The 20686-nt window shown below is 39.4% G+C and overlaps 1 protein-coding gene across 25 annotated transcripts in view; it reads right to left on the bottom strand.

Annotated features, from left to right (window-relative positions):
- MPDZ (multiple PDZ domain crumbs cell polarity complex component) overlaps positions 1-20686 on the bottom strand; it is a 139807-nt gene that overhangs the window by 52499 nt on the left and 66622 nt on the right. For 19 of the 25 annotated variants that reach the window (XM_090038695.1, XM_090038688.1, XM_090038686.1 and 16 more), the window contains 8 exons: positions 19018-19164; positions 18240-18404; positions 17519-17707; positions 13589-13798; positions 11447-11563; positions 7818-7979; positions 2590-2880; positions 1362-1485 (listed from right to left, as the gene is read on the bottom strand). In XM_090038695.1, coding sequence (XP_089894821.1) covers positions 1362-1485; positions 2590-2880; positions 7818-7979; positions 11447-11563; positions 13589-13798; positions 17519-17707; positions 18240-18404; positions 19018-19164 — 1405 coding nt within the window. The remainder of the gene's footprint in view (positions 1-1361; positions 1486-2589; positions 2881-7817; positions 7980-11446; positions 11564-13588; positions 13799-17518; positions 17708-18239; positions 18405-19017; positions 19165-20686) is intronic. The other 6 variants (XM_090038682.1, XM_090038681.1, XM_090038702.1 and 3 more) reach the window with 3 other exon arrangements.

Raw genomic sequence — 20686 nt, forward strand, 5'->3', positions numbered from 1 at the left:
TGGCTAGGCAACACAAGGGGCCAGAATGGGAAGGGACTGCAAGAAAAAAAGAAAGTCAAGGGCTAGAGGCCACAGTTCCTTATTTTTATATTATGTTGGCATAATACCAGTAGGTAGTCCTACATTTTTGCAATTCTACGTTTTGACTACATGTGACACAAGTTCTCTTTATATATATAGACATACACACATATTTTGTACTTTTATGTTTTACTGTTGTGTTTAACATGCAATTTGCTAAGGCTACTAACTAACCGTGATACAGGTGGACAGTACTGAAAGCACAATTACTTTTGGCAAAAGCTGAAACACCTTGGGTTCCCTTATGCTCCACCTTTATATGGCTGTGAAATATGTAATAAGGAGAGCGGGGGCTCCCTCCCCATTTGCATAGCCTGGGTAAGGAATAGTTGGCATCACTGCCTCTGCACTTAGAGAGCCACAAGAGCTGCTATCAAGATGGTCCTCTCTTGGGAGCACTTTAGATGAAAGGAGGCAGAGAACAGGTGGCTTGGGTAGACTTAGAAGCAGAATTTTGTTGCCTGCAAGAGAATTCCAGGTCACAAGTGACAGCACGCAGCACCAAAAGGGTTGCACTACAGACCTGTCTATATCTTTTGGTATCCAAGTACATCTGAAAACTTGGTCCTGTGACCAGTGTCCTTTTCACACTGAAGTGCATGATTCCTCAATTACATCATACATTTCTATATAAACTGAGTTTTCTTCATATTTCTGTTCCAAACCTAACTTCGTTTATTTTAAATTATTTAATATAAACAAATAAGAAAAGCATTAGATTTTTGATGATGAATCACTTCACTGTTTAAGGTCCTCCATTTTATGAAAGGAATGCTTTTAATTAGAGAATGAAGTTCTTTGTGGATTGATTGTTTGAATGCATGCCTTTACAGATCCAAACGGCCAAATGAATGGAGAAGAGCAAAAGATAAATCAAAAAGGGTAAGTGAACACCTGTTTCTATTCTCCCAGCTACATGGATTTCTTTTAGTAGTTTCCTTTAGAACAGAGATGTTCAACTGGTGGCCTGCAAGAGGCCAGCTCACAGCAGCGGAGAGCCCATGGGTCCAGGTGCTGCCTGAGTGGTGGAGGGGCAGAGATCTCACTGCCAGCACAGCCCATACCCAGCACAATCTCGGAGGGTCAAGGATGGATAGATGACAGGCCATGCCTGGAGTGTGCATTGTGCAGCTACCTGGGGGCAGGCCTGAAGTTGGACAGCCTTGTGTTAGAACGAATGAGTAGATCGGAAACTGTTAAGACAATACTGCCATAGAGACAGGGAACAGCAATTAACAGAGAAATATTAATCAGACAGACAGACACCTTGGATACTCTACCTAGACTTGAATTGCCTTTTGCAATAGTTATAGTTTTCTCATACATGTGTTGGGCAATATTTTGAATTGTGGAATTTTCCCCAGTAGATGCTGGATAGCTCTTTTCTGTTAATGGTACTTCAACCTAAAACAAAGAACAAAAGTGTATCAAAACAGTAAGAGCAAAATATGATCAGACTTCATATGCCTTATATATCACAGACATTTGACAGTCTGCTGAGCCTTAGAATGGCTAATTTAAGAATAAACTGCAATTTATCTAATTTTTTTCAGTGAAATCACATTGAACCAAAGAAAAAATATATCATCAATTATAAAGGTTGTCCTTAAACACTTGTTTGTCTACAGTGATATTTGAAAGCTCAACTGTGAATTGAACTATGTGCCCATAGTACATGGAATGAGAATCTACATATATACCTTATAGCAGTGATTCTCAATCAGGGTACCTTGAGATCTTTTTAGGGGTGTTGCAAGGTGCTGTGCACTCATGTTAGCACAGTTAGGCATGCAAACATGACTCACAGGATAAACACAGAAATTTCAAATAGGAAATTCATAACATTAAAAAACATTCTGACCTATTGTGGTCTTTCTGAGTTCTTTGCAACATAAGAATATTATTTTTGTGTAGTCAAAAACTGAGTGAAAGCTAAGAGCTGACATTTTCTGAAGGGGGCCTTGAGTCTAATGAATGGTCCATTGGGTCTAAAAAAGGTTGAAAATCACTACCTTGTGGACAACCAAAATCTTGCACTGAGGCATGTAATAAAACAGTAAAGAAATATATGTACTTGCTTCCCTGATTCTTGGATCAGTTTGGAAGGAAGGGACAAAGTATGGGTGAAGTCTTGCTCTTGTAACCTTAATTATCCAGTCAGTGCCACTGAGCCAACAGAGCTCAAAAACAACTTATTGCTCTGAGGAGCTAACAGTGACATGCTTTTCTGTTGCCTCCAATCTCATTAAGCATGGAGGACACAGGGAGGATCTGCAATTCAAGAGTGAGAGAGCTACAGAACCCAGTAGAGTTGCTTCTGGGTCAGGGTGACTTTTGTACCATTTTCTTGCTCTGGCTCATGCCTAATGTTATCTTCCAACTGTGAACCCCACAGTAAAATACTACATTTAGAATCAGAAATACTGAACGTTAATCATGAAGTAGCAGTTTACAAATACTAATTCTAAAAATAATTTGCACACTTATTCTGTCTATAGAAAGATAGACCTTTACTTTTCCAGAGAGGTCCAACTCAACTGTGGGAGTGAGGCTGGAATTTTGTGTCACTTCAGTGGCTGTCTCTGGCTTGGTCCATTCAGTTGTATTTTCAAATCCAGCCTGTTTCTCAGGAATGTCTGAAGGTAGGAAATCCTTTTTTGCAAAAGCAATAGCAGGTTCTAGGTTTATCTTCACTGAGGTTTTGTTCTCTGTCCCTCTCTGGACAAGATCCATGTTGTTTGAACTCTTGCTGGACATTTGGAAATCAACAGAAGCATCTGAAGAATCTTCTCCAACACCCTGTTAAACAGAATCAGCAAGAAGCATTTATGATCCTAAATACTATTGTTAAAATGTGTATTTTATGCTAAATATATTAAATTGACATTAAACCTTGCAAAACAGTTAAACTGATTGAAATACTTATTATTTAAAACTTATTTAAGCATACAGATACTTATATTTGGCCTCTCATAAAAAGCAATGAATTCACAGAATGACAGATCACTGAAAGTCATTTTACTGTAACAAGTTTTTCCTCCGTAAACATTTTTCTCCTTTAGACAGTGATAATTTGTATTCGTGGTAGTAATACTGATATCCGAGGGCAGGACTTTAGTGGTGTTAACTAACAGAACTCCAATGACTTCAGTGGTATAATGTAGATGCATGCAGATTCACTTCTTATGCAACAGGACATACATGGTAACACATGTAACATGAAAGCCCCTCTTCTTTTCTCCCCCTGCCCCCACGGCTGGAAGCCCTGTCAACTGGAAGCTCCCAAGCTCAGGCTGCACATGGCCCCCAGCGAGGAGCTCCAATCAACTGATGGGGCTCCCAGGCACAGGGAACCCTGTCCAGATGTTCAATTAATGGTATGATAGGAAGCAGCTACAAAGTTGTTATACACATTTTGTGATATAACTTTGCAGCTTATTCTTCTTTTTATAACTCCACTAATTGATAGAACATTTGGCCAGTGACCCTCCACTGCAATTAATTGGTTAGATATACCTTAAGTGTAACGTGTAGATGGGGCCTAGGTTTTGTTGACCGCAGCTACATTAATGAAGTAAAGTTTTTCTTTTTATGCAAGCTTAATTAAAAAACTTTTTAAATGAGCAATGATTTTAGTTTTTCAATGTAAAGCACTTTAAAGGGAGCTTGGTAGTCAAATAATAGATATTTATTCTTTCTTGAAAATCAGGCCCTCAAAGAATGACAAGTTGGACCTTCAAAATCACTCATCGCTTTTCAAAATTTACATCAACAGACTACTGAACAACATATCACAGGCATAAGGCATTTTCTTCAGTATCAGAAACGGTACATAATTCTTTTTATTCCAATTTTTTCCTTCTTCAACAAATTCATTATCATCACAGGAAATTTCTATTCCACTGACATTTAATGTTCCTACATTGCTTTCAGAATATCCCTTATTCTCCCTCAAACAGCCTGCATAACTGTGTAATGTCCAATGATTTTCAAGCAGACGTGCCTTCAAATCTCTGTAGGTGAAGAGTAAACAGTAGCGTTCTGTGCCATTTTCTACCAGGAACATTAAAGTTGATTTTCATCAGTACAATTATATGCTCCTGTCCCTTCAATAAAAGTGACTCAAAAATGTGAAAGGCTTGTTTTTCAAGGGGCAGAAACAGCATCATCAGGAGTACAAACAGAAACAGGCTGTCTGATGTAGCTTTCCATCCTTGGACCATGAAATCAGCTATAAATATGCCATGCTTTAAGCAAGAAAGTAAAACAGAGGTTTCTTTCTTCCTGAAGACCATGTTAATTCTCACCGTGTGTGTTACAGTTTACAGCATTCTCTTATACTGCTAGAAAAAGCAGCTTTCCTGGATATGGAATATCTTCCCACAGATGTCAATATATAGATTTGCCTTTCAGTGTATTTAATAATCCAGTAAAACAGGAGTGTTTGACCATCAGCCCGCAAGCCAGATCCAGCCTGCAGCACCATGTCACCTGGCCCATGGGACTCCCCATAGTCCAGAAATTTGGCAGTGGGTCACTGCCACCAAATTTTGGAACCATGGGGAGTCCCAGGCCCAGTGTGCTGGATTGGGCACCCAAACCCAGCACATGGGAGGTGGGAGAGGGTGGTGCTTGTGGCAGAAGGCGACCTCTGTTTTTCCCCAGAAACTCTCTGCTCTGTGACAATTTGGTTAGGATGGGCCCTGCAGAGGGTACATGCCCTGTCTCTTTAGGTAACCTGAGTTGGATACATTCCTGAGGGAGGAGGGAAACCTGCTCCCTCTGCCTACATGACTGGCTTCACATACCTGGGTGAGGGGCTTGGGCTCCCTGGTGGGCTAGAGACTGCCAGTCTGCCCAGCAACCAGTGATGCATTTCAAATTGGTTGGCTGACAGCCAACAGGTGTTGGTCTCCATTGGACCAGGTAAATGAGGTCATAAGGGCTATATAAATTAAGGACTGCCCAGGAGGCAGAGAGGCAGCAGCCATGAGGAAGACTCAAAGAGGAGAGCTGGACCATCTGAAACTTGGTCTCTCTCTCAAAACTCACGATCAAGGAACTGCGTGCCTCCAGAGGGAATCTCCACCTGCCTCTGGATGATACTTGTGAGTAAGCTACTTGAGATCTAACTACATATATAGCTTGCAGTAACTCAGATGCATGACCAAAGGCTACTTTAGCCATCCTGTTTGCTCTCTGGGATTTCTCTGATTACTCAACTCTGTACCCTATTCCAACCCTACTCCTTACAACCAATAAAGTTCTCCTTTGTACCTAGCGTGGCAGACTTATTGGGAATGGATCTAGATTATGCCTTGGGGTCCCCTTGGTTCAGCTAAGGGAGACCACTACTTGTGCTTCCAATTGAGGGAAGCACCCCAAGTTCTTGAAGTGAGTGAAGTACCCTCGAGGGCTACTAGGCCTGTGCTTCCCAGGGGATGCAGTGCCAGAATCAAGCCCGTCCCTGGGTGGTGGCAGCTCTACCCGCAGGCTAGCGGGTGTGCTCAAGGAAGGGGGTCAGCTGGACGTGAGGAGCACCCAGGGAGGCACTCAGAGCCTGGAAGGTGGTTGGGTGCAGTGAGGTGGGTGACTTAGAGCAGGAGCACCCCCTACTGCCTGCCACAGTACTAGGCATAAAGGATCTAATCTGGGTGCCTGTGGGGTAGCACCAGGCCCAAGACCTAATTCCGGTGAGGCAGGGAGAAGGTCCCAGGACCCAGGGCCTGATCTGGCCTGCGGGACCAAAACATGGAGCACTACTGCAACAAAACAGATCCATGAGAGAATTAAGAAGCTGGATAGACACCAGGAAATATTTCAGAAAACAGTTTCACCAGACAGTCATCATAAAAGATTCACAACTATGCAATCTGTCTAAGTTACATCTGAGAATATAACTGAACAAAATCTAAATTTTATATCAGGATGGATAAATGAAATAATCCCCATCCTTTAAAAGAAAAGAGTAAAAGAAGCCTAATCAATTTAGTGAATTTCAGCATGTCTGAAAGACAGCTGACAGCCTCACCTTTGATATTGTTTAAGCCACTGGTTTAACTTCTGCTAAACTAGTGGAAGCGCACTCATTGACGTCAATGGGAGATGGATCAGGTTCTATCCCCCAAAATATATTTCTTTTATGAGCGATCAGTGTTTTAAACTTCCCTGCAGATCTCTCTCAAACTATATTCATTAAGGGAAAATGCATTCAAGTTACTTTGATTTAAAATATTTTTTCTCCAGCTGTTATTTTGAAAATGACAACCAAGCATTCAAAAGTCCATATTCCAGTAATGTATTCTGCACTAGAGCCATCTAAAGTATCTCTGAATTCTTTGTAATTTGCATAGGTTCAAAGTTTTACTGCATTCATCATTTGCTCCAAATTATTTTTGTAAACACTGATTTCCCCAGTGCTTTCCATCTTGTGAAATCCTTTCCACCTTTGCAAAGATCATCTAGAATGCAACTAATTCAAACATTAACTTACTGTACTCACTTTGCACTGGTGTAAATAAATGCACAAGTAGAAATGTGTGTGTGTGTGTGGGGGGGGTGCGCAATGTGGTCATATGCTTCAAAATTCCAAATAAAAACGGCCTTTTAAAGTCCTGAAAAAAATGAAGATTTCAGGGAACCCTAACATTGCACACTTTATTACACCAGCTTCTACCCTGTACAATATATCATTCTCAGCATGCATACTGCATAATCCCTTTAAGTAACAATTATGGAGTTAAACAATGCAATCTGTCCTTCTGGCACAGCAAAGATATGCTCTAGAGTGGCTCTGAAGATTGCATTAGGAGATGAATTCAGGTTTCAGTCCCTATAAAAACTGAACACATTCCAGAAGGAATAAAGGCAGACAGTCTCAAGGGTGTAAGAAGCAGGAGCAGGATTTCTATTCAAGATTATACTCTGTGAACCATCCAAGAAAACTCTCTGGCGTTGCCTGCAAAGATGATAAATCCTAGAAGAAAGCTATTAGAAAGTTCCCAGATAAAAAAACATAATTAACAGACTGCCAAGTAAAGAAGAAAAAAGAAATGACATGGAGATAAACAAAAAGCCACCATCAACATAAAAAAAAAATCAATATGGTTATGTGACTGGAAAACTAAATAAAAAAACATAATCTTTCAAATATCTTTAAGAAACTTATTCTTCACTGATTAAGTAATTCAGTTTATCTACTAAGACTCAACCGGATATGCTGTTGGTTTACCTTTTATTACAGCATCATTGTAAATGTACACTACTTCAAGAACATAGTATTTTAACGGTCATAACATCAGCTACACAAATATTAAACAAATGATGAAAATGAGAATCTAACTTGCCTCAACCATTGCACAAATAGAATAAAGCAGCTAGACTATGTAGCCTGTTTTAGTATCCCCTGAAGCTTAATAAGTAGCATTTTTGTAGCAGACTACTCACCATAACTGTAACAGTACAAATGTCTCAAAATACTTCATCTGCCTGACTTTGCAGAGTACAATCAAAGCTCTGAACCATCTAGCTCCCTCTCTCTCTCTCTCTCTCTAATATACAAGGCTGAAAGGTATCCAATCAACACTACTTAAATGAAAATGCCCTTTAATCTGATAACGAACGTATGTGCAGATGGACTTCTGACAACATAATGCCTCTACATCTAATACAACAGCTAGATAGAAACACTGAACATTTTATACAAGGTTTGCCATAAAATGATCTTTTCTTTTTACCTTGGGAGTTGATGACGGAAGAGAGAGGCTATAGCTCAAATCATCACTACAAGCACTACCATGCAAAGCTAATATAGAAGCCTGGAAGGTGTCATCATTGTCAGGAGAATACTGTGATTCAAAGGTAGATTCATCCACGAGATCTGCCTCACTGGAGTCCACCTAACAACAAAGGCAAATTTAACCATCAGTCAGGCTATCTGCTACCTTCATACTACATAAACCTCACATCAGTGGTTAAATATTTATTTGTATATATTACAAGGAAGTATTCTTCTTCTGTGTATTAATATTCTTCTGTGTTTCTATTTTACACAAGACCCTCTACTCACAGCAGGCCAGATTCTATCCTTAGTGAGATCTGTGTAACAACAGTACAACAGTTTATCTCTAATTTTGCAAATAGTTCAGAGTGGAGCTGGGCTGAGGGCCATGAGATCTAATATTACATTAGATTAATATTAGATTATTAATATTAGATTAATATTAGATTATTATAAACTCTTCTTTAGTCCATGGTGTCAACAAACCCCTCACAATCTCTCCACTTTGAAACTAAATGCTACAAAGCAGGAAGATTCATTTAGTGCTACTTTTTAGGATTAAATTATTTTTCTGACATTTATTTTAAAAGCCTTGGCAGTTTTTAGAAGGTTAAGAAATGTTAAAAGAATATAACCTTTAGAAATGGGAGACTATTTTATGGTAAAGTTTTGCAAGCTGTTGAGGTGGGATATTTAGTCTGACAGAAACAGTGAATTTTAAAAATATGTAACAGATGCATGCATAGTAACTAATTTTTTCTAAGATTTTTAGTACAATAAATACTAATATGGTTGCAACTACATTTGACATTCACCATTTGAATACCATGTCTCTGTTTCTAATCTGCCAGTGTAGGTTAGAAACAGGAATCACACTAATAAAGAGATACAAGTGAGATAAGTATCACGGCTTCACTAAACTCCAGTGTTCAACCCTGAAAATAATCTGCAGAGCAAGCTCTTTCAACATGCAACTGGAGACATGGGTCATAACACTGCTCTTCACTTTTTATGGCTAGTTGTATCATTAATTCATAATTTCATATTCCTACATGTAACAACTGATACAATGAATTGAATTGGTTTCAAAGGATCATTTCCATTTGTTGCATCAATGATCCATGTACCTCAGCAATTTCTCTAATACTGCCACTGAGTTCATTACATTCAAACACACAAATATAGGTCTCTCATAGCAAACTTTTAAAACAATACAGGCCAACATTAGCATCGTGTGTGTACATGTATGATACAATTGTCTTATATCAATAGGCAATTCAAGGGAAATATTTATACTCAGTCTTCAAATGGCTCTTTTGTTTTTAGGTATATGTCTCTGTTGTGCATATAAAGGTCAGTGCAGTTCAGACTGTAATCATACACAACATGATATTTCTAATTCAGACACTTAGTATATACACCTGTGCCACAAAAAGACAACTGAACACCTTTCCTGTAAATTTGGTGTGTTTAAGCCAGACATTTAGATCTAAATTATCAAAATAAACTAAGTTGTATGTGCAAAATGTTAGGGCAAATGCAGAGGGCTTACTTAGTCTTAGTTCCAGGTAGAGTTTTCAAAGATTCCTAAGCCCTATTTTTCAAGGAAACTTCTGCTCCAAGTGCCTCACTCACTTTGGAAGAGGCAAAAATTCTTATGGGTAATACCTTCTATTGAACCAACTGCATGGTTGGGACAGACATAGCCAAGCTTTCAGGTATCCTAGTACCCTTGAGGCCTGATGAAAGGTACTATGATACCAAAAGCTTGCCTATATCTATCTCTGTAGCCTTCAATCTTTCTAAACTCTAGGCATCCCTTGATAAACTCAAAGCACTCCTCAGAAAATGTCAGTGCTTATCTTTCATTTATTTTTTACTACAGAAAAATAGAAAGACCACAACAGGTCAGAAAGTTTTTAATACTCTGGATTCCCATTTGAAATTCCTTGAGTTTATCTTGTGAATCATGTTTGTACACCTAACAATGATAATATTGTGTGGCAACTCATACCAGCCTTGAAAGGATCTCAAAGCATTCAAGTTAGCATGGCACCCTAGTTGATAATCACTGGTCTATATAAATTCAAAAGTTGGTCCAATAAAAGATATCACCCAGAAGAATTCTTGCTTCTCAAGTATTTCAAAGATAATCACCAAAACACCATCACCTCACCACTTTGGGGTATTATACCTTCACTTCAATTGTGCCAATGGGAGCTCTGGGAGCTGCACCTGAATAAGAATGTCACGATTTGGCCTCATATTTGCAACTATAAAGGAAGTAACTGTGCATTTACTTTGCAAACTCACCATAAATATGTAATTTCATATTTCTTTTCTAATTTTGCAGATGCAACTTAGCCATTCAGTTCTGAACCTACAGACCAAATAATCACATTTTATATATAGTACAAGGATATCAGCATTATTTTTTTCAAACTTTTTGCCTTCGTTGTATGTTCAAACACTTATAGACCAATTCATTTTACTGCATCTTTCCCCAAGAAAATTATTAATAAGAAAATTTCTCCTTCTCCTTAATTTACCAGTGAAGTCATATATACTGTACCATGGTATCAAGGAAAGATTAAACAGGCAAAGAAAATGGACAGCGACATTTATAGATATTGTTTCAGAAAAAAATGCATCTTTTGTCACTTGCACACAAGCTAAGGGAAATTATGGCAAATATTAAAGATTTAAATTTTCATATTCAAAAGTGTATGCTGGCTGAAAAAAAGATCCTATTGAAGAATACTGATATTCGTTTAAAAATTAATTTCGTATGTAGGCTGGCAACCGTTTTAATAAGGTCAGGGGTACCCTTACTCAGTATCTTGCAAGTTCAGGCTCCAGGTCTGAATAAACAGAAGAATATGTGAAAAGCAAAGTAAAAAACATTATTCTCAGGAAATTATAATTTCCTGCCTTCTGAAATTTTGTCTCTGGCAATTTCTGGGATAGGTGTAGTGCCCATTCTACATTTATATTGATTTATTTGTGTGAAAATGAGTAGCTTTTACCCTTCCAAATCTTCTGTTCACTGACCCATACTGTAAAAAGTCTAAAAAAAGAAACATAGGCAACTTTTTAAGTTGCAGTATTCCTCAACAAGCAGACTTCATGTCCTGAAGACTTCTATCAACTTGTCAAATTACATAGAAAAGTAGAAAGAAATTGATTAGTGTTTCTAGAAAATAAGCAAATCAAAACTTCTGTGCAAATGGCAAGATATGAATTCTTTATGCCCATTCAATTTCATGGGAACTGGGAATCCAGGTCTCTTAGCTGACTAAAAAATCTCAGGGAAAATATGTCCTTGTTACCTAGCTGCCAGTATTTGTGGGTCAGATCCTCAGCTGGTGCAAGCTGGTGTAGGTCTACTGATTTCAATGGGCTTATATTACCTGAGGCCCAAACCCAATTATTACAGATCAGAAGTAAAGTGAGGCTAAACACATTACTAAAAATAAAAAATCATAAACAATGTGATAAAATAAGGCTCTTCATTACAACGCCTAGACAAGATGACAACAGTCAGGTGGATTTTAACAGAAATATTGTTAAGTTGTGGCCACTAACCAGAGCCAGCTCAGCATGGAAGAGGGCTGCATCAGCTGGCCCTTCCTCCTCAAGTGACTGGGCAGTGTAGTAAAAGGAATCTTCCTTAGCTGAAACATAACCCTCTTCTGGCGAAAGCTGCAGAAAGAATGAAGCTCTGAGTTGGATGAGTGGCCAGTGTATAGGACATGCATAGTAAGTAATGTTAATAAAGTTTTAGAAACGCAAATTAATATCAACTTCAGAAGAAAGATAAATCTCAAGCAATGTTATATCACTAGAAAAGTAAAAACATACACATTGATCTTTCATATCTTATTTTACCTGCTTAAGTAATGAAACTAACAGGCCATCCACAGCACTTGCAGCCTATTAATAAATAAGTCTAAATGTACGGCTTCCATTTTCCCCGTCCCCCACAATCACATGGGCCACCATGTGAATTATGGAGAGGCCAGAAATTGCATTGCTGAAAACACCAAATCAAACTAATGGAGTAACTCTGGTGGCAGTAGTGAGTTCTTACCCTCTAGGGAAAATAACAATTGGAAAAGAACAAAACATGTTTAGTTAGGGTGCTACAAAATCAACAAGTTCCTTTTTTTCTTCTTCACATAATTTACTGTTACTGTTGTTTTTAGGTGCATCTCTTATATACTCCAGAGTAAAGAAAATTATTTCTAATGTAGCAGAGGTCAGCACAGACGGTATGTTAAATATTTAAACATCAATACTAAATATTTACACAAAGTTAGGAAACAGAAAAGTAACTTAAGCAAACATAATCCTCTTTGGTGCCTTAATTGATATTAATTCTGAAAATGTTAATTCACAGAACACTTTAATGTGCAGCATGCAGTATTCACACTAACCTGCAAGTTTCTTTCAAAAATCTAGATTTAAAGACTGTGTATGTATTGTGCCTACAATGGGCACATTGTGGGAAACACCAGAGTCTGCACAACTCTGGGAGAAGGATACGAAACTAGTTTTGTGTCATCTTTACCTACTCTCATGCATTTCAGAGAAGATTTAGGGCAGTTCTAAACTATGCCCAGCTATCTGTAGCCTTAGGGATTGTATTAACAGCTAGGCTCTTCCAGGAGCAAAGGCATGCTGCATTCACTTCCTCTTTGCCAGCCATACTCCATAAACTGGGGGCAAAATGTGAGGTGTTATAGGTCCACTGAACACATTGCTATGCAGGTATTCCCTGTAAGCAAGGAGAACCTGCATGCAAGGGAGCCAATCAAGAACGCTTTCTGGAAGCTTCATTCCTTCTCAGTAGCAAAAAGCAGTAGAGCTTTGCAAACAGCACCATTTCATTTAGACTTCCATTTTGAAGGGACAGTGTTTCGTTTCGTTTCATTGAAACCGTTTCACTGTTTTTATGTGTTTCAACATTTTGCCCACAGGCTATAATGGGGAATCATGAAAATGCCTATAACTGTCATTTATTGCCTGATTTTGATGAAATTTGCAGGGATGGCACGAAGGGCAAGAAGTCTGCCAAGTTTCGAGGTACAGGAGTTTCTGGGAAACTGCACCTCAAACTGTTTAAAGCAAAACTCGTATCATTTGTCAGCAGCAGCATCCTGATGTCATCCCTCACACAGACCTGAGGCCCCCCGCGCTCTGCCCCGGAAGGGCTGCAGGGTTGTGCCAGACTCCTCCCAAGGGACACAGGCCCCCAGATCTGCAGTTTCAGCGGCAGCCTGCTGAAACCCCGGGCACAGATCAGGGGCCTACACACCCCAGAAAGAGCTGGGGAAATGATCAGAGAGCTGAGGGAAGTGATCAGAAAGCTGGGGAATTGAACAGAGAGCTAGATGTCAATATCAGAGAGCAGGCCTTCCCCCCTCTTCCCCCTCCCTCTCCTTAGTTTCTGTTTAGCTGCAGCAAGCCCAGCTTTGAAACTCAAAATGTCTTGACATTTTGAAACATTTCAAGTGCCCTTGTTTCGTTTTGAAGCTGTTTCGCAGCCATTTGTTTCATTTCGATTTCACTGTTTCGAGCTTGAAAGACATCGAAACAGCTTCAAAATGAGACACCTGGTGAAATTTCGCACAGCCCTACAAAGCAGCTATACAAAAGTGAAGATCAAGGCCACTAAAATCAGTTTGCAGTATATGGAAAGCAATCGTTTGATATCCAAATTCTTACAGGTAATGGTTTGGCAACGCCTATTCTAACTGTTCCTGCTGGTGCTCCTTTCAGTGCTTGTACAGCCTCCTCCAGGCTGCCATTTTCCAAGTTGACATCATTAACAAACATAAGCCGATCACCAGGAAGAAGTCTGCCATCTCGTTCAGCAACACCACCAGGAACTAATGAGCGGATTACAATCACTGTGTTTGCAGGGTCCACTGGATCCTAATTGAAGGAAGTATAAAGAAAAGAGTTTACTCATTACTCATTTATGTTTAATTAACAGAAGATAGGCAAGTTTGTAAGGTCTGAACTCGATCTCTACTCTAGCAAATTCCAAATGAGTATTCAAAAGGAGCTTATTTCTCTAACAACTGTGCATGGTCTCAGACCTCTACATTTGGGCCTCAGACTGTGACAGGCTACATTTAATATATAAAAGCAAAAATAATTATGTTTCACGTGTTCTGGATGCCTTTATATCATTTAACTTCACAGTAAAACTGCTGAATTATGCGCTGCATTTCCTGCTGTAATTACATATCAGCATCTAAGATAAGCACCCTTCACAATTATAAGGCTGCTCCTTTCTTCAACCTGCTATGTACTCAAATGTCTAGGCATAAAATGGGAATTGCAGCATGTGTGGAAGGTTAACACTTTAAGGCTCTGCTAAATCAAGGTGCTTATTGATAAGGACTGCTTTGTGGTTCATGGAATCTGGTCACGCTCCATCATAAAGGCCTTTATAATAAAAATGGGCCCTTAAGTCTGTAACTAAGCAGTTTAATAGGTACAGACACATGCCATTGGAAGGGAATCCATAAAGCACGTTAGGAACAATGGAATAAAAAGAGTGAATTTTGTTTATAAAGAAATATTTTTTAAATCTCCAACTTCCAAAACACACACACACACACACACAGAGTGCATAAGCACACAATAACTAAAGACCAAGAACAAGTAAGTTCTTTTTGTTCTTAATTTTTCCCATGCTTCTGGGCTTTGCTGGTTGCTGCATGGGGCCAGGGAGGATTTTTTCCCCTCCTTATTGTTGCAAGTGTCAAGGAATTTGCTTTGCCTTCCTCAGAAGCATTGGTGTTGGCTGCAGTCAAGGTTAGGGATTTTGACTGAGGTGTATCAGTACTCCTGCAGAAGGACTAAAACCCAGAGTTTCTAGGTTGGAAAGCCTTGCCCCTCTAACCAGGGTCAGACTGATCACCATATTCGGGATCAGGAAGGAATTTTATCCCATGGTTAGACTAGTACAGACTATGGGAGTTTAGCCTTCCTCCATAAGGGGGAGAAATGGTCCTCTTTCTTGGATCACTCAAGCACATTTTAACAACACTTTCAGAGGCAGGACATAGACAGCCCTCATCCCCCTGCTTTGAGTGTGACAGTCTATGATGTTTTTCATGTCTTTGGGCAATATGCTCTGTAGTTGTCCTACAGGGTTGATTACATAATTTTAGTAATAGATTAGATATGAACTTGTATGGGATGCTCTGGATAGGGTTGATTCTACTTTGAGCAGGGGTTTGGACTAGAAGACCCCTGAAGGTCCCTTCCAGCCCTACTTTTTACAATTCTATGATTTTGCTATACACATTTAATATTTCCTTAATATTTTGAGAATCTGCTTCATAGAGACCATGGTCAGAACTATCATTAAATGTTTAAATAATTCAGGCTCTTGCAGGAACGACAGAACCATCCCCCCTCAAAAATACCATATCACTGAGTATAACCTTCATTGATTCCAAAAGATGAACTCCAAGTTACAAAAGAGGACCTACAGCAACTTCTACTATTAAGTGTTATATTCCAGCTCTGTAAATTTCCAGAAAATCTGCAGCACTGGAAAACATGGTGAGAAAGGGTGCATATAGGCATTCCAGCCTCTTGGTTAGAGAGCAACAAAGTTGATTCAAAGGAGAATTCTGTAGTCAGGGGGTGACTGGGAGCTGCTCCCTTGCTCCTCCCCTCTTCAGAGCAGATAAACTGTCTCCAGCTGATGCCTGGGGAAAGTGGGGGGGCATGACAATCCCTGCCCCTGCTGCAGTCAGGATCCCAGTGGCATGACCTGCCATTCTTTGGGTGAAGGCAGAACCAGGTTTCTTCTGCAAACAGCTGTATGTTAGCTAGCTCCTCGTGACAAAAGAAAGGCATTTTTCCCAGCACAAATGTAATACCAGTCCACAGCCTTAGAGTAGCAGCTTCACATGCCAACACTTAAAACACTACCACAGTGTATAAAAAACACAGGAACAAGTGACTAGAGTGTTGATCTAAAGAACAGAAGAGCAGCAAGATCTTTGACAGTTTATGACAACTGTTGTGTTGTAATACAGAATGAAATCATAACCATAATATCTTACAGGTTGCAACCTGCAATAGCTGGAACCATTACTTGGGAGTGGGCAGTCCTTAGTATTGTTCAAGAGCAGCTATAATGCCATTTGAGATGGTTCTGCATTACAAGTATATTAAAAATCCCCCTTGTTGAGGTAGATAGCCTGCTCATTTGAGAGAATATTGGGCATCCCATTATGCAATAAGAAGGAATTCAGAAATATAAGTGGAATCACTCATACTAATGAAACTCCAGCTTTAGTCACAGTTAACTAAGCAATAATTGCAATTTTGATAGAATAGTAAAAATAAAATCCCTTCCAAACCATGTAAAACATTAACTTTACTTCACCATTTGTATTCCTGGAAGAAACAAAGAGGCACAAACAATACTATAAATGACTTCAGTATACAGAATTTTACACACTGAACCCATTTCATAAAATCCTCAAGAACCAACAGGGATAAATATGTAATATGTTCTAGCAGTTATAACAAAGTTCTCAAGAACTGTTCTCAGTTTCTCTGCTGGTCTCCAAGATTTGGAATTAGAAGCCATTATCAAACAATGTGACCCTTTTATATTACTTAATCCCTCACGTAAAGCAAAAAGTTGGGCCATATTTTCTAAAAGCCCAACATCACTTTATAGAGACATGATCGTGACAGAAAATGACAACTAAACATTGGATGTAAATCAAAATAGTCGCATCTCATGGGGCTATGTGCAATAAAATACTCAAACGTGTAAAAGCCTGCATCACTTGACTTTTAGGCACCTAGTCCCTGGAACAGAAGACATCTAGGCTTCCTAAACATCTTTTGGGAAAGTCTGATACTTCAGAACAGTGATAAAAAAAAACAAAAAAAACCCCTTCCATGCTAGGCAGGAGCTGCCTGAAACTAACAATACAAAATGCTGAGGATGAGGGTGTATCTTAACCTCCACACCTCTTTGGAGTTTAGGCGGCACATTGTTTCTGGATCCTAATCAGACTTTTGTGGAAGGTACCAGGCTGCTCAGGCTGAGGCAGTTCCAGGCATGCAAAGAGGCAGGGATCCCAGACAACAAGGAACATTTTAAAATCAAACAGGAAAACACCTATCACACTTAGGAAACTCCAGGGTTAGGCATCAGCTGAGTGGGGATTTTTGAATCACAATTTTTTATTTAGATGCTTCAATCCCACAGTAACCCTGCTTTAAACACCTAAATCCTTTATTGGATCTAGCCCTAAGTACCTCAATGCTACTGCAAATCATGAAATTAGACGCCTTAATTCTCTGAGCTGGGCGTGCAATTCATTTCACATACAAATAAGAAGCCAAGCCTTTTGTAAGCCTAGCACTCTATGTGAATGTGTGTGTGTCAGGAATACCATAATACAACCCATAATCTTAATCCAGTAAAAGGAATGAATTATACAATTAATGGGAGGCCTGAGTAAAATCCAGGAACCCTGGCTATAATGAAAACCTGACAGGATTCCCATATGTTAACCTGACATGTAAAATATAAAATATGGTGGGCTCCAGACTTAACACAAAATTCTTTTAAGCTTTCCTTAAAATGAGCAAGGCAGGTGTTACCTGGTAGTCTAGGATGCTAAATCCTAGTCCCATGTTTCCTTTCTCCAATTCAATCTGCTGTACTCCTGTTTCCCACATTGCCAAAGGAGATCCTTGTACCTCCTCAGTATTCTGACCCATATCAACCATTTTCAAATCAGGACCTTCCGTCTCTGAAGAACCAATGGCTTCACCAAGGTCTATGTGAGGCTAAAAAATGCGAAAAAAAGAACCCATCCAAACTCATGTATTAGCATTACAAATCTAAAGGTTTACGAATTACCTTGTACCCAATTTCTGCCATGCACACCAAATCCAAGATGAAAGCTGAGACAGTGCTGAGTATATGGAGGGCATAAAACCACTCAAACACTGGATCCAGACCACAGGGCCCAAAAAGTCTGACACCACTACTCTAACCTGTGCCTTTAACCTAGAGACTATTTACAATAACAGAGCTTTCATGTATGCAGTAACTGAGCTCCTTATAAATGTCACTTATACAAGATTATTGATAAAGTTATTCCAGCCAGTGCATGCAGTGTGTCCTTCTGGATATGGCACTGGATTGGGACTCAGGCATCCTGGATTCTATGTCTAACTACTAGTTGCCTGCTAGGTGACCTTGGACTTCTCTGACCACCCTTTATGTGCTTCAGTTTCCCCTTCTGAAGAGGGAGCATAAAGATGCTGGCCCTTTGAGTAAAGTACTCAGAGATAATTTTTAAATTAAGATGAAGACCTTTTCCATGAGCTGAACCTCAGAGAGACTTAGACTGTCCAACTCTGGGAGACTGGGAAGCGCAGCTACTGGATGGCAGCAAACCATTTTCACCTTAACAGGCAATTCTTTTAAAATATTGACTACATCTTTGTGATTTTCACCAAGCAAAGATATTTCATTCACCTGCAAGGAAAAAAAAAGAAAGTAAAACAGAACATCTAGTACCATGATCAAGAACAGAAATGAGAAAAAACATTTTGGCATGAAAAAATACACAGAGTTAGATCATATCTAAAATAAGCTTTGAACATGATAGTCAAAAGTGGAATATGAACTTTTGGTCGCATCAAAACTTGTGGCCACTTCACAAAACTATCACAGGTTTAGCCATGAATGGGACCCTTTGCTGAGAGCTACACCCAACCCTGGTGCAAGAGCAAATGAACTAATAGTAACAAACTGAGTGATATTACCAGACCTGTGTGGAGAGATGCACAGTGCACATGAACAGGTAGTCCTCTGGTCTCCCACAATCATGAAAATCAAGTTCACATTTTGATTTTAAAGTGTTAATTTAAATCAACAACAAGAAAGTTTTCTTGTTACTGAATTCTGAATTTGTATACATTTCATGGGTTGTCATTGAAAAATGGGCTACCATGAAAAATAATCAATCACACTTATTTTGTTGGAACTGTATGTGACAAGATATACAACATGCAAAAGAACATTCAATGTGAGAAGTAAGCCACCTTCAAGAAAGAAAGAAAGAAAGAAAGTAGGAATAATCTCTTACTTCCAACAGCTCATCTCCACTAAAAAGCTTGCCACTTCGTCCAACTGGTCCCTCCGGTAGAACAGATCGGATGAAATGATGTCCTACTGTAGCTTCCAAGCTTATCCCTAACCCACTATTTTCACTAGATTTGCTAACTTCAGCCACCTAAAAAGATTTTTAAAAACTTATTTTAATATGTTTTAATATTAAAACATATTTATTTCTTATGCACAATCACATAAGATAGACTGAAAACTTTATAAGTGAAATCTCAGAATTTTGTCAGAAGTACTAGCATTTAAGTTACAAGTTCAAGCATTTAAAAAAGCATCCGTGTTTATCAGCTTTCTATACCTACACAAGATAGTAGTATCACAATAAAAGTTAAATGGAAGCAGCCAATTGTGACTCCCTATGCTATTTTGTAAAGGACCAAGTAAGCTGGTAACAAAGTCTATCAGTAGACAAAAAGTATCCAGAGAGAACTGCAAATAAACGGGATGACGGTTAAATATCAAAGGGCTCAATCCATCAAATGTTATGCAGCCACAAAGGCTAATAATACAGTATTTTGTAAAACAATGTCTTTATACAATATCCATGAATTCATAATTAAGTATTCCACATAATCCCTCCCCCACCCCGAGAGCTCTCAAGCAGAGAGCCAGCATATTTGATCTGATGATGCAGTTTACTTCCCAGAGGGTACATATACATGTGAGCTTTACTGCGGAGCTGACTCATTAGTTCCAGAGTAAATTGTCACCATCAACATGTGTGCCAGTATTAGGGTGCAGTAAATTAATTAACTCTGCTGTACAACAGTACTGTCAGGGATGGTACTATCTTATGGCAGAGTACTTATCTACACTGCAACTATGTGTAGACAGGGACAGAGGCTTGCTGGGACACAAGAGTGCTATGTGCAGGGGATGCCTGCAGCCTAACCCTGTACCTTAGTTAGCACTTGTGCTACAGCCAGTCTCTCCACCACCTGACACTGCCACCCAGAGCCTGGAGCTGACACTGCACTCAGGAGTTTATCACACTGCCTTAATGGTACATGTAGGTACACCAAGAGTGTGGTAGGCCAGCTCTGCCAAACAGTAAATGGGGAGGGAGGGATGAGCTCTTCTGGGTTAGTATAGCAGAAACAAAACACCAGGGGTCCATGAAGCATAGAAATTGAAGTTCTGCCTAGCCCTACAGTCTTCTTCTCATGTCCTCATTATTAACTAGATGTCTTTCTAGAATCATGCACAAGCAATGGCTCTTTCCATTGCTACAGTAAGGTCCTCATTTGTACAGGTCTCACCAAGGAGTCAGCAAATAAGCATGTGCACCATGGCCTGCACATCACTATATTTGCACATATTCATGTCATTACAGTAGCCCCATGTGATCATGTTTGTTTTGGATCTCCTGGTTTGTGTGCGCACATGGTTCAGGCATCACCGTATTCACCAGTCTGTATCAGCCCCTCTGGGAATGTTCCCTGGGGTTCCAGGCCCATTTCAAGGCATCTGATTGCACATAATCTTTACTTCCACAATTTTAGTCAAGCTCTGTCACCTTTTATGTCCAAGGGTAAAGCACAAGTTACAAAACTCTTTTGCGCTTTAAGCCGTTTTATTACTTTTGTGTGACCATAGAGTGGATGTCTGGAATCTTCCATCTGTTGTGATCT

This window comes from Crocodylus siamensis, chromosome 3 (genome assembly GCF_052110815.1).
Source record: "Crocodylus siamensis isolate JL-2025a chromosome 3, ASM5211081v1, whole genome shotgun sequence".
Classification (NCBI taxonomy): Eukaryota; Metazoa; Chordata; order Crocodylia; family Crocodylidae; genus Crocodylus; species Crocodylus siamensis.